Consider the following 12,475-nt stretch of genomic DNA (forward strand, 5'->3'; position numbering starts at 1 on the left):
TTAACAGGTTTGCAATTTAAGCAATCTAGACTCGCTGATGGTTGGGGTTTAACTATCTTCCTTACTTGTTGAACAGCCTCACGTCTTCCTAAACAGCTCAGTGGGTTCATGTTCATGTTAAGGATAATTTGGACGGGTTGATCAAAGAAAAGAGGAATACCTGGAAAAGTGGACTATGTATGTTTAGCTGGCCATTATATTTAGGGTGACGATATGATGTTAGAAGGCATTTTCATTATGAAAATATTCAGACTTTTCTGAACGGGGGGGTGGGTGGGCAGTGATACAACCTTTCCGAGAGATGTCTGGTTTTCCCTGCCCATCTACTAAACAACATTCTGGTTTTCCCTGCCCATCTACTAAACAACGTTCTGGTCCATACGGAGACTCTAGCAAGGTTAGGAGAAAAATCTGCCCAACCAATAAACTCTCCAGCAACCCCCAAATAATCCCAGTGTAACGAGATAAGCTACTACACTAATGGAAAATATCTAGAAAAGCAAAACCCACCACGGTTAAGTGTAGGAGGTATTTCAGCTGGGTGAAATACCACTCCGATGCACCAGTTCCCAGTACCCCAGAGGACTTCTGGGGTGCCCAGTGAAAGATGCTGAAAACTCTAGGGATTGATTTCTGTGGAAAGGGCCATCAGGAATGCTGGAAACATGGCATTAAGAGGACATGTCATTGAATTCCCCTGACTCTAATCCAGTAAATGGTAACGCTAATGCAGGAACGTGCACATTGCAGAAAACGAAGGCTGCGAGGGGCGCGTCACTTTCCTACACAGATTTGATTTCTAATTTATGCACAGGTTTCATTTTAATTTATGCAAGTCGGCTGCTGGCCTCGGGGTCCTTCACGGAGGCCGGAGGGAGCCGGTAAGTCACCCTGGGCCGGTCTGGCCCCGGCCCCGGCCCCGGTCCCCCTCAGGGAAGACAAGGCCTCGCCGCTCCTGCCGGCCCCCGCGGCAGGGCCCCGGGCCGCCGCGGAGGGAAGCGCGGCCAGGGCGGGCGGGGCCGGCCGGTAAAGCCGCTCCTCCTCCCTCCGCTCCCGGAAGAGTCCGTCTGGAAAAGCCGCCGCCTCGCCAGCGGGCCTGGCGGCACCGGCCGCCTCCCAGGCTGCGCCTAGCCCGCCGCGGTTCCCCGCCGAGGGACGCGGGGCCCGGCTGTGCGGGGGCGGCGGGACGGAGGAAGGCCGCGCCGCGTCCGGCCCGGCCCGGCCCTCAGCGGCGGCGCCCGGCTGGCGGGGGAGGGAGAACCACGTTGCACCGCCGCGCCCTCCCCTTCCCGGCGGACGGCAGCGCCACGTCTCGGGCAGGAGCCGGGCGCCAGGCTGGGCGGCCCCAGGTCTGCGGGGGTCTCGCCGGGAAGGGGGGCGGCGGGGCGGGGGGGGGCGGCGTGAGGCGGCGGCGCCCGCCGGGGGACGGCTGGGGGCGGCCGGGCGCCGCTTGAGGCCGGGGGGGCGCGATCGGGGCTGCCCTCCCTCCCCGCGGCCTGCCGGGGTGCGGGGAGCTGACCGGCCCGGCCCGGCTCGGCTCGGTGGGCTGCGGGCCCCGGGCCGCCGGGTGCCTCTGCCGGCGCCCCAGGGAGGTGCCCCGGCCTCGGCCCCTGCCCGGGGACCCCTCGGGCGCGTCTGTCCGGGCGGCTCCCCAGTCTTTTTGCCCGCCTGCTTACTGGTGTTTTAAGCAAAACCGGTTGTTTTCATACAGTTGTTTTCCCTGTGAGGTTACTGCTGGGTTCCTGTGGCGTGCGTACACCTCGTGTGTGTGTGTGTGTCTGCCTGTGCTCAACACAGATACAGTAGGAACTTGAAGCCAAAATACTGTCACCTTTAATATGTGGGGATGCATTGCACAGGAGAAAGCCATTCTTCGTGACCCTGATTGTTAAAAGGTGTTTTATCACGAGGCTAACAAACCATCTAATGTTGGCTGGATTTTGCCGAGGTGTAAGCAGTCTAAATTGTACTTGCCTTTTGTCTGTAATTCCTCTGCGGCTTGTCATAAAATATCTATTTGCTGTACAATGGCTGTTCTTCCAGAAGTTTTATGGTAAGCTTTATTATACAGAAAAGCTTTTAAAATCAATAACAAATCACAGCGGAGGTATTAATCTCTGTTTAGTGGAGGTTTCTCTTTTAGAAATGTGCTCCAGGTTTCAGGCTTCTTCACAGCTCACCTACGTAAGGGTCACCTACATAATTGTCTAGTCCTGTGTGTCCTGAGCTGTTAGCTGCCTCAGAAGTGTTTTGGAGATGACTGGTGGTGTTGCTGGCTGACCAGGGCAGTTTGGTACAGTAGGAGTTGCACAAGTACTCTCGGGAGATATGGAAGGAATGTTGCTCAAAATGTTTGTGTTCCTGTAAAAATGCAAGTAAAATATCCCTGACTTGATCTTCTCCCCACAATCCCCACTTGTTTTTTAACTGGGGATTTCTTATGTTTCTTTAGTAGATAGGAGCCATAGCACTTTGTAATCTGAATTCAGCTGTCTGTAACTATTTGAACAAAATTTAAATACTTGAAGTGACTATGTACAACAGCTTCTGTCAGATTGTATTAGTTGACTGGGTCTATACCCAGAGGTAAGATCTGAATGCCTGGAGAATAATTTGCAAATTCTATAAACCGTGTTTGGAAATCCTCCTCTCAACTCGCCATAGGAGAAGATAGTGCTGAACTGCAAGTCCAGGCCACGTTCTGACTGCCAACATGTGCTGTAATTAGTAGTTAAGACTCTGTACAGTGATACATACTGGTTGTTCTGCAGACAAGTAAACAGTAGTGATGTAATTTAATTAAAAAAAAATATTAAAGTAAATCTGAATTCCATACTGCATTCTAACTAAAGTTATTAAAGTAGAGGCCAAAAAGGCATTTCCATTAAAAGGGACAGTGATCTTAAATCAGTTGTCTCACTGAATATTATCTTGTTGCATCATTATGCTGGTGTATCAGTGCTACTAAAAAAAAAGTTGTAGTAAAAAAAGCTGTTAAATAGATCATGTAATCACAAAAGCTGTATACTTGGTTGTATTTCATTGTCTCTATTATTACCCCATGTCCTGGTACTGTGTGTTGAAGTTGGGCAGGTGGGTAATCTGTGAGCACTACTTGCTTTTTAACTCATATTTTCAAAGCTGTGTAAGAAACATTTGTAAATTTACTACATTTTGTTTCTAGAGGATGCAGCTCCTTGGTGATTACAACTTTGGCTGTGAGCTGTTTTCATGATCTCCTGGAATTATCGGCTGCCTGCTGCACACCAACAGCTGTAAAGCTCAGAACTGTGCTCCTGCGTAACATCTTGATGCTGTTGTTGCTGATGGAGAGAAACAGGACTTGGTAGTTCACTTGGTGGCAAATTATTTGGAGGAAACACTGTCCCAGGATCTGGATCATTTTTACCATGGACTCCTCGTCTGCCCAGCAGGATGTTCGCTTGGAGAACAGAAGCAATAATGGGGGCTGTAACAGCTCTGAAGAACTTTTGGATTGTAAAGCCAAGTCAGATTTGCCAGTTACAACAGATGAAATTAACAGTAAGTTACTTCATACACACCAAATCATTTCCTAGTCTTACCTAGGCTTCTCCACAACTACCTGTTTTGTTGTTCAGGTGATGCTGAAGGACTTTCTTCTTTGAGGGCAGGAATTTCTTGTACAGCAGTTTTAAGCAAGTTTGCTGAAGGCTATTGCTCTGTGTATGACAAAACTGTCTTTTGTTTTAAAACTTATTCTTTCGAAACAAAACCGAACTATTAAGTACTATTGGCTATCAGTTAAGTATGTGCTGCTCAGGCTGTTACTCTGTCTTCTGATAGTGTTTCCAAGAGTATATACCTGAAATTCACTAGAACTAAGAGTTCTGAAATGATTGTTGTGGAGTAAACTCATGACTGGAGTACTTTATTCTGGCACAAGATATTTTCCGAATAAATTGATTAGGTAAAAATCAAAATGTACTCAAAAAGTCTCTCTAAACTCATTTATGGAAGAGACATGTGGGCATATACTCCCCAAATTATCTCAAAATACCTTTTATATGTAGACAAGCTCTATAATAAAATAGTTGTGCAGCTGTTTACAAGAAACTTAAGAGAGTGCTGATCTGAGTAGATTATAGAATCAAACTTACGTTGGAAGGGACCTCTGTGGGTCGTCTAGTCCAACCTCATGCACAGAGCAGACCTAGCTTTAAAGCTAGATCAGGTTGCTCAGGGCCTTGTCCTGTTGAATTCTGAAAATCTCCCAAGAGGAAGGTTCAATAACCTCCGTACCCATTCCAGTATTTAACTGCTTTTGTTGTGAAAATCTTTTCCTTGTATTGAATTGAAATCTCCGTGTTTCCACTACAGGTATCTGAGGTCATGTTGGTATATAAGGATATGGTGGTAAATGGGTGGAGGGGGTGTATGTGTTGCGGCTGCATAGATACACAAAAGTGTGCAGGTTACGTATGTAAAAGGAGGTGATCATGTGATGAAGTTGTTAGCCTTCTGCCCTCCTCGTGCTGTAGATTTGCCATCTTGTCATGGGCAAGAAAGTGGAGGCCTGAGACTTTATTTATGTTTCTTGCGCTGCCCATTAGCAGACTGGCAGAGTGTAGTTATATGATGATTCATTCATATTTTATGAAGTTGGAGATCACGCATTCCTGTCTTCTCCTGTGTTGGACATTGTGCAAACAATTGAATTGTGGCTTACAAATAGGTAGTGTGTCTTTCTACTGTTTTCAATCTAATTGCATTTCCTCCCCCACTGTTCCAAAAAGACCGCAGTTGTGTTGACACTACTGCAATTAAATTACTTTTGTTCAAGGCAGCATTTAGATTCCGAGTGTCTCATGGCCTCAGGAAGTTGCCAGGAAACCATTCCTCCAGAATTTTGTTTCAGCATCTATTTTGTATATGTATACCACTCACAGCTGTGAAGATAAAAATGTAAATAAATTATAAACCTGATGCAGTAATAGCTGCAGTTTCTGAAAGATGGGCAGAAACAATATTGCTGAATGTGCAAGGTATCCCCTTAGTTTTTGGCTTCTTGTGGCTATTCTTAGCACTGACTTCTCTTTTAAATTTAGTTTTGACAGTCTTTTAGTTTTAAAATGCCTTAAACTCTGACTTAGGTTGGTTAGTCTTTAAAAAAGCAGTCCTGTCCTCTGTCCTCCTTTGCATCCTTGTTGCACCCATCCCTTCATTGTGCCTGCAAGTGTTTTTGTGGCCACATGAGGAACTGATTCAGGCTAAAATGGCCTGAAAATGTTCTCTGTGTGACCAATAAGATACTTAAAAGTGTTTTAATTCAAATCTTAGAGAGCTGACGGGTTTTGGCAACCTAGGGCTGAAAGTTTTTTATTTTTACCCACATTCAGTTTCCTCTGGTTCACTGTACCAAGCATCTGTGCTGGCTTAAGGGAAGATGCACTGCAGAGGTGGGAACAAATGGTTAGGGGTGGAAGTTTTATCTTTTCCTCTTTAAACTACTCTGAAGTGAAATTTGACTGCGCTTAAAAGGAAGCCTTTTGCTTTTTTCAGTTACAAAAGGGAAGACAATTAAAACCTCCTATCTTCCTACCTGTAACTTTTTCCCATATGGCTTATTTAATTTCAGGGTGCGCTTTAATGTTCACCACATACATGAAGGATAATAGCTTTATTTTTGAATAGTTTTGCTTTCAGAAGTTTGTAGTGATTCATTATATTGGGGGGGGGAAGTTTAATAGCAATATGTTAATGGGCTGATCTAAATCTAAATTAAAGTTTTATTGAATCGTCGTAATCAACTTCCTGGCTACAGAGTATTTCTGCATATGAATCTTAGAAACACTTAGTTTTAGGAGGAACTGTTTCTCAGTTTTGGTTGGTTTGATTTTTTTTTTTTTTTTTCTTTCCTCCCACATCTTCTTTGAGGAGACTTGAAAAAAAAAACAAACTGCTTATTCAAGTCGGTAGCTCTGAGAGGAGGAAAAAAAATAGAAAGAGGAAACTTGATTTTTCCACTTGCAAATACTTTGTGATCATAAATGTTAAATATTTTTAAACATCTTTATGAAAAAATAATGAAATCTTTCCTATTATTCCAATGGGTTCCAATCACTCCAGTGATACATGGTGTGGGAATGAACAGAACCAGTGGCTATTTCAGTACCTTGCTCATCTGAGATGTATAATAATGCATTTAAAGTTAGATACATAGTTTTGTTGCAACAGCAGTTTCATAAATGTAAGTAGTCCCCAGCTGAGTGAAGTAGAAATGTGTGAGACATCCAAAATACAAACCTGTGAAGTGTTGAACTGGTTTTGAAGATGCATTTTTCCTGATGGAAAAGAAAAATCCAATATTAGTAAGTGGGGATAAAATTAGTATTACAGTCGTTCTTGAATTGCCTTCTAATTGGTACATTTATTATTTTGATATATGTGAGTTTTGCTAATGTACGTTTGATGAAGACATCCTATTTGAAAAAAATTTAAACTTGGTTTAAAATTGAGAAACTCTACTTGGCCCAGGCTGGAAGTCAGGATGGTGGATGCTTTCTCGCCGGTGCCCAGCAGCATACCAAATAGCTGAATCATTCAGCACAGGCCCACAGTTGCTGAGTCTTATTTGTAGTAGGTTGCCACTCGGTGTGACACAGATCACATTACTTAGACTTGGTGTTTCATGCTTCTAAACCTAACAAGATTTAAAAACCCGTGTGAGGTTTTAAAGATAATTTATGATCACTTTTGAGGTCCTGCTTGAAGGCAACGTAGTAAAGCAAATGAAAGGTACTTATTCTGGTCTTTTTAAATGAAGAATTGAAAGTCCTTTATAAAATTCCTCCTGCCAGTTGCTGTCATCAGCAATTTCCATATTCTTACAGTCTAAAGGCAGTTGTGGTAGCATTGTGTTTGGGTGGAGGTGTGACGATAAATGGGGTGGCTTAAAGTGTAGCTCAGTGAAACTTTCTTTTCCAGCTACCAGTATTAACATCAACGAAGTGCCAAATGAAGAGGGAAGTCTGGAGATAAACAGCAAAGTGGACGCCTGCCAGAATGGGCCAGAGTCGCTCTTCCCCGACTCTCCTGTGTCTTTTGACCCCACCAGCAGTGTGCAGGGTCAAGAGTCGTCCCCAGGTGTGACTGGTTTCCATGACAGCCTAAGGAAGTCTCAGGGAACTAGAGCTGAGGGCATAGTTCTTAGAAAAGAAGCTTTGCAGTCTCTCAAACTAAGTCTTCCCATGCAAGAAACTGAATTGTGTAAGCATCTGTTTATGGTGGCGCCCCTGCTTTCTCTTGCTGCATAAAGCTTTTTACTCTGAGCCTGGCTCTAGAATCTTATAACATCATTTAAGCTTGGACTAAACTTTGTTTTTGCAGTAAGCTTTTACTTTGATCTACAATTCATTTTCTTTCAGTAAACTACCCTCTGCTGCAGCTAAGGCACGTGCCTTGGCATTTAAAAATTGTTCTTGCGCTGGAGGGGAATTTGTGCTTTCTGGGGCTGCAGCTATTCTAATCTTCTTGATAATTGTGAGTAACAGGTGACATTAAAAAAAAAAAGACAGAACAGCAGAACTAGGTGATTTTAAGCTAAGTAATAAAGGGGGGAGAGAAGGGGGAAGCCTTTATAGTAAAGTGCCTAATGCTGCAGGAGTTCTCTGAAATAATGTTTTTAAAAAGCCTTACTACAGGAAAGATTAAATGGGAGTTAACAAAAAGTAAGAAAATTTATCTAGGGAACATCTTTCTCTGACCTGTAGGGAATGAGTGGACTGCCTAGGTCTTGCTTAGTTTTAGAATTCCAGTACTGTCAGAAGTGCAGGACAGGTGAGATTAAATGACAGCAATAGTTTTGTTCGTGCTGTATAATCTCTTGTCATGTATACGTGGAGGAACTACAGCATCTGCAAACTGAGCGATGGAAATACACAGGCTTTATCAATGCTTACACAAGGATATATTAAAAGAGGGTATTCTGAGGTGCATGCGAATGGGCTTTCCTTGCATTCCTTGCTTAAGCATGAAGCATGTTGCTGATGGTAGAAGGGGCTTTTTTCTTTTGCATCAGATTTGCCTGTGTTGGAGCTTTCTGTTTGACTGTAAAGATACCTTTCACTCGCAGGCTCAGTAGAGTCTTCACTCCCCTTGGAGAAAGAAGAACAAATAAGACTTCAAGCAAGAAGGCGCCTAGAAGAACAGCTCAAACAATACAGAGTGAAGAGGCATCAAGAAAGAGTGAGTACTACACAACAGACCTTCTAGATTCAGTGTGTTGTTGAGAAGCTTAAAAACTTTATCCTTTCTGTGCTCTAAATTACTGTTTTCTCTGCTTTAAAAGTTCATTAGTTTTCTCAAATCTGAGAAAGCATTTTTTTTCTTCTGGACATGCAAAATTTGGTTCTCTGTTACCTCATCGGTAACCTACTGTTTTGTGCTTCTTAAGTGGCGGGGGGGGGGGGGGGGGAAGCAAACACAAATTTTCCTATATTTTTCAGTTAGCTTTTGGAGTCTACCTTGAACACTTTCAAAATGCATGTACTGAGCCTTGGTAAGGCTGATTGCTGATGTAATTTACCTTGTTTATGAAATGATGCATATACTTAAATATTAATGTAAAAGTGTAGAGCTTTACGTATTAAGTTCTACAGCAAAACAAGTCTTTGATGCTAATTCAAATGTAACATGCTGAAATTTATTGTTGACTCTTTGCTTCTTTTAGTCAAATCAGTCTACATCCAAAAACAGGCCCTCCAGCACCCTAGATCCTGAGCTGATGTTAAATCCAGAAATCTTGCCAAGAGCTAGCACTGTAGCAATGACAAAAGAATACTCCTTTTTGCGGACCAGTGTCCCCAGGGGGCCAAAACTGGGTAGCTTGGGACTTCCAGCATCCTCAAAAGAGAGAAGAAGTTCAAAATCTAAGCCCAGTAAGATCCGGTCCTTGGCTGACTACAGAACTGAAGACTCAGGCTCTAGAAACACTACTGGGAATTTTGTGGCTACTGATTTATCTGGTGGGACTCTGAAGCAAAGCAGAAGTGGTCCAACATCAGTTGTTTCTGAGATAAGTCTACCCTCTGACACGGATGATCGAATAGAGAATTCCTCCTTGGCAGGTGATAGTGTTTCAGAGATTGATGGGAGTGAAGTGGGAATGAGGCTGGATGGAAACGAGAGTGACAGCTCTACCTACAGCAGTGCGTCAGGAAAAGGACTGTATAACAGTGTACAGATTGCAGAAGGCAAACAGGGTATTCCGTATACAATAAATGGTCGGAAGATACATCCTGATGCAATGGGGCAATTTCCTTCCATCAGTGAGGTGCTACAGGCTGCGGCGGTGGAGCATCAAGCCCAAGAGCAAGAAGTTAATGGGGAAGTACGGAGTAGGAGAGACAGTATTTCTAGCAGGTAAGAAAGATCACTGTACAGTGAGGCCATTATTGGCCATTATACTTTCTTGGAATAGGCAGCCTATTACTCTTACATTCTACTAACTTTGAATCCAGTTTTAACTTACATTCATTGTCATCAAATCTGTTGCTAACTTACAGATTCTAAAAGAAACTGAAAGGTCACTTCACTTGAGTACCTATTTACTAAGTATATCTTTAGAGAAAGATATTTTTGCCACTGACAGTGTGTCTTATGTACTGCTAGCAGGTGCTTCTACCTGTATTTACTTGCGAAGCAGGCATTCATTCACTGAATCACTAGTGTGGCATTCGTCTTTAAAGTCTAAAAGTGTAGACTTAGCTGACTCAGTGATATTTATTGTCATCCTTTTCCTGATCCACACATGTAGCTTTCAGACCTCAAATAGTTATGAAATGCCAAGAGTCTTGTCCTAGATACTCTTATCCTCTTCAGTCCTTTGGAATGAGATTTACTTAGTCTCACGGTATTAAACTGTGAGTCAGCAAGCAAGTGGATGACTGGTGAAGCCCTTAACAATGCAGTTGTGTGTTTTATCGGTTGTTTGCAGATGCCTGTTGTATATGTGCTAATTTTGAAATTACCTTTTTTTTTCTTATTCATTGGAATAAAGCGTAATGCCCCGAGATGTTAAGGTAAAATCAGTTGTCTACAATTACTCCAGCTTAGACTGAATTCTTACAGTAACAAGAGAGAGAAGATTTTTCTCTCTAGACTCCTTGACTGTACATCAGGGAAGGGAAGCGCAAGGAATCCTTTAGACCAAATACCTGTTCTTCCTTCTTTTGTAGCAGCTGTTGGTATTTCTCAGGCACTTTCATGTTAAAGCATACAATTGTGGACAATAGTTGTGGAGGTTTTGTGCTCCCAATATGTCCATTTGTCTGCTTATAATGGGATATGCAGATACAGAATACAATGAAATCAACCATTGCACTTCTGTAAAATAACAAATATGTGGGGGCCACACTAGATTCTGGTTGCTGCAAATATAGGAAACTAATGTATAAAACCTTACGGTGAATATAATGTCTTTATCTCTTTAGATGGTAACGAAGGTTATTTCACTGTGTTCTGGACCCATCATAAAGCCAGAAAAAATGTCCTAAATTCTAGATCACACATGAAGTCCGAGTACCTCTTAATTTCAGCTTCACTTTTCTTCTACTAGATGAGTGTTGTATTCTAACCCTTTAACTGTGTATATGCCGTCTCTGTCTCCAGTGTTTCTATGGAAAGCTCTATCGCAGGAACTCATGACGAAATGTTGCAGGTTCTGAAGGAGAAGATGAGACTTGAAGGGCAACTAGAAGCACTCTCACTAGAAGCTAATCAGGTAGAAAATGAATTTGAATTTCTGTATTTAGCAAATTATATTAATATGTTAATTAATTTTCAAGAGCCTCCTACTCATTACTTGTGGGAATTGTGTTTTGTAAAAACATTGTTGAATAAGGTACTTTACAAGGATGCTGTGGTGGGTTGATGCTGGCTGGATGCCAGGTGCCCACCAAAGCTGCTCTATCGCCTCCCACTTGAGCTGGACAGGGGAGAGAAAATATAACGAAAGGCTCGGGTGTCAAGATGAGGACACAGGGAGAGATCACTCACTGATTACTGTCATGGGCAAAACAGAGTGCACTTGGGGAAAATTAATTTAATTTATTACCAATCAAATCAGAATCAGATAATGAGAAAATAAAACCAAATCTTAAAACGCTTTCCCCCCACCCCTCCCTTCTTCCTGGGCTTAACTTTACTCCCAAATCCTCTACCTCCTCCCCCTGAGCGGCGCAGGGGGACGGGGAATGGGGGTTGGGGTCAGTTCATCACACATTGTCTCTGCCGCTCCTTCTTCCTCAGGGGCAGGACTCCTTGCACTCTTTCCCCTCCTCCAGCATGGGGTCCCTCCCATGGGAGACAGTCCTCCATGAACTTCTCCAGCGTGGGTCCTTCCCATGGGCTGCAGTTCTTCACGAACTGCTCCAGTGTGGGCCCTTTCCACGGGCTGCAGTCCTTCAGGCACAGACTGCTCCAGCATCGGTCCCCCGTGGGGTCACAAGTCCTGCCAGAAAACCTGCTCCAGCGTGGGCTCCTCTCTCCATGGGGCCACAGGTCCTGCCAGGAGCCTGCTTCAAGCGCGGGCTTCCCACGGGGTCACAGCCTCCTTCGGGCATCCCCCTGCTCCGGCGTGGGGTCCTCCCCGGGCTGCAGGTGGAGATCTGCTCCCCCGTGGACCTCCCTGGGCTGCAGGGGGACAGCCTGCCTCACCATGGTCTTCCCCACGGGCTGCAGGGGAATCTCTGCTCCAGTGCCTGGAGCACCACCTCCCCCTCCTTCTGCACTGACCTTGGCGTCTGCAGGGTTGTTTCTTTCACATATTCTCACTTCTCTTTCTACTGTTGTTCTTCTGCAGGTTTGTTTTTTTTTTTTTTTTTTTTTAAATATGTTATCCCAGAGGCACTACCACTGTCGCTGATGGGCTCAGCCTTGGCCAGTGGCAGGTCCATCTTGGAGCCGGCTGGCACTGGCTCTCTTGGACATAGGGGAAGCTTCTAGCAGCTTCTCACAGAAGCCACCCCTGTAGCCTCTCTGCTACCAAAACCTTGCCATGCAAACCTAATACAGATGCTTAAGATGATACATATAAAGTTAGCAAAGTCTTCAAAGGCTTTAAAAAAAAAATTGTTTTCTTTTTGGAAGTGAGATGATAAATCCAGAGTAATGCTAGTAGTGTCTATATAGCTGAATTTTCTCTTTATATTGATTGATGGCATAAGACATATAATAGAAAGCATTCCTCCTTAAAGTGTGGAAACATGTTCTATTAAAAATCCTGATATGGTTACTGACATATAATGCTATACGTCTTGTCTGTGCTTTCCTCTCTATTTTCTTTGACTATTTGAAATACCTGCTAGGTGAGATGTCACTTTAAAAAAGAATTTTTTACAAGCCACTGGTCTTTGCTTTAGCAAAGGCATTTTGCTGGGCATCTTCTTTACTCAGCCACTAATGTATTTTCTCTTAAGACTTCTGTATTTTGATT

At 43.6% G+C, this 12,475-nt stretch overlaps 1 protein-coding gene across 3 annotated transcripts in view; it reads left to right on the top strand.

Moving 5' to 3' along the window:
* The first annotated feature begins 1,091 nt into the window (after nt 1-1,091).
* Nucleotides 1,092-12,475, top strand: part of GOLGA3 (golgin A3) — a 28,320-nt gene continuing 16,936 nt past the window's right edge. For 2 of the 3 annotated variants that reach the window (XM_075041505.1, XM_075041506.1), the window contains exons 1-6: nt 1,092-1,349; nt 3,185-3,543; nt 6,967-7,248; nt 8,114-8,226; nt 8,711-9,402; nt 10,651-10,762. In XM_075041505.1, the coding sequence (XP_074897606.1) occupies nt 3,411-3,543; nt 6,967-7,248; nt 8,114-8,226; nt 8,711-9,402; nt 10,651-10,762 (1,332 nt within the window). In that variant the 5' untranslated portion in view covers nt 1,092-1,349; nt 3,185-3,410. The remainder of the gene's footprint in view (nt 1,350-3,184; nt 3,544-6,966; nt 7,249-8,113; nt 8,227-8,710; nt 9,403-10,650; nt 10,763-12,475) is intronic. The other variant, XM_075041507.1, reaches the window with a different exon arrangement.

The sequence above is a fragment of the Buteo buteo genome, chromosome 11 (genome assembly GCF_964188355.1).
Source record: "Buteo buteo chromosome 11, bButBut1.hap1.1, whole genome shotgun sequence".
In the NCBI taxonomy this organism is placed as follows: Eukaryota; Metazoa; Chordata; class Aves; order Accipitriformes; family Accipitridae; genus Buteo; species Buteo buteo.